Genomic DNA, 989 nt, shown 5'->3' with positions numbered 1-989 from the left:
ACTTGAACCGTTCCGAGGACATGGCTTACACCAATGAGTCATTTCATCACAAAGGCACGTACGAAGTGAAGATCAGTCTCAAAGTGCTTGGATTTTGAATGCAGAATGGGATTGGCTGCAAGGAGTACTGCACTGAGATTATCACAATATATAGAGGGAGGAGCTGGGAGTTCTGCGTGCAGCTCAACCATCAGGTTCTTAATCCAAAGCAACTCAGCTACCAGATCCGCTATAGCTCGATACTCAGCCTCAGTGCTTGACCGAGCCACAGCCCTTGCTTCTTAGAGCACCATGACACCAGATTCTTCCCAAGTAGCACACAAAAATCCCCAGTGGATCTTTTATCATCTGGATCGCCTCCCCAGTCAGAATCACTATATGCTGCCACAATGGTGATATCTGCTGGTTGCAGTAGCAAACCAAAGTTGGAGGTACCACGAATGTAATGCAGAATACATTTCACAAGTATCTAGTATTTATCAAGTGGATGTTGCACAAATTGTGAGATTTTACTCACACAATAAGCCAACTCAGGCCTGGTCACGGTAAGGTATTGCAAACTACCCACAACAGACCGATAGAGCTTCGGGTTATTGAAGGTAGATCCCCCAAAGGCAAAGAACTTAACCGTTGATGGCAGGGGAGTGACGCACGGCCTACCATCTTGCATCTCAGCCTTCTTTAACAAGTCATTAACATATCTCTCTTGAGACAAGAGAAGACCACCACCGTCTGTCCTGGTCACTTGAATACCAAGAAAGTAGTTTAGGCTACCCATGTCCTTTAATGCAAACCTAGTGTTGAGTTGTTGAATGACATCATCAATAACTTTATCCTAGCTACCTGTGACGATTATGTCATCGACATACACAAGAACTACAGTGGTTGAGTCATGTCTGAACCGGGTGAAGACAGACACATCAAACTTAGTAGCAAGGAAGCCAAGATGTTGGAGCGCTGTAGATAGCTTGTAGTACCAAGCTCATGGT

The 989-nt window shown here is 45.0% G+C and overlaps 1 protein-coding gene across 1 annotated transcript; it reads right to left on the bottom strand.

The window, feature by feature from the left end:
• Positions 1 to 229: 229 nt before the first annotated feature.
• Positions 230 to 778, bottom strand: LOC112769903 (uncharacterized mitochondrial protein AtMg00810-like). Its single transcript, XM_025814352.1, has 2 exons — positions 518 to 778; positions 230 to 469 (listed from the first exon to the last, which is right to left on the bottom strand). Exons 1-2 carry the CDS (start codon positions 776 to 778, stop codon positions 230 to 232), a joined length of 501 nt encoding a protein of 166 aa, XP_025670137.1.
• Positions 779 to 989: the final 211 nt, after the last annotated feature.

The sequence above is a fragment of the Arachis hypogaea genome, chromosome 18, assembly GCF_003086295.3.
Source record: "Arachis hypogaea cultivar Tifrunner chromosome 18, arahy.Tifrunner.gnm2.J5K5, whole genome shotgun sequence".
NCBI classification, from domain to species: domain Eukaryota; kingdom Viridiplantae; phylum Streptophyta; class Magnoliopsida; order Fabales; family Fabaceae; genus Arachis; species Arachis hypogaea.
The sequence above is the reverse complement of the archived record's forward strand: the minus strand, read 5'-3'. Positions and strand labels throughout refer to the sequence as shown.

Coding starts and splice junctions, on each gene's coding strand:
- LOC112769903 (XM_025814352.1), bottom strand. CDS start 778: ATGGGTAGCCTAAACTACTTTCTTGGTATTCAAGTGACCAGGACAGAC. Junction 470..517: donor GGCCTGAGTTGGCTTATTGT/GTGAGTAAAATC, acceptor GATAAATACTAG/ATACTTGTGAAATGTATTCT.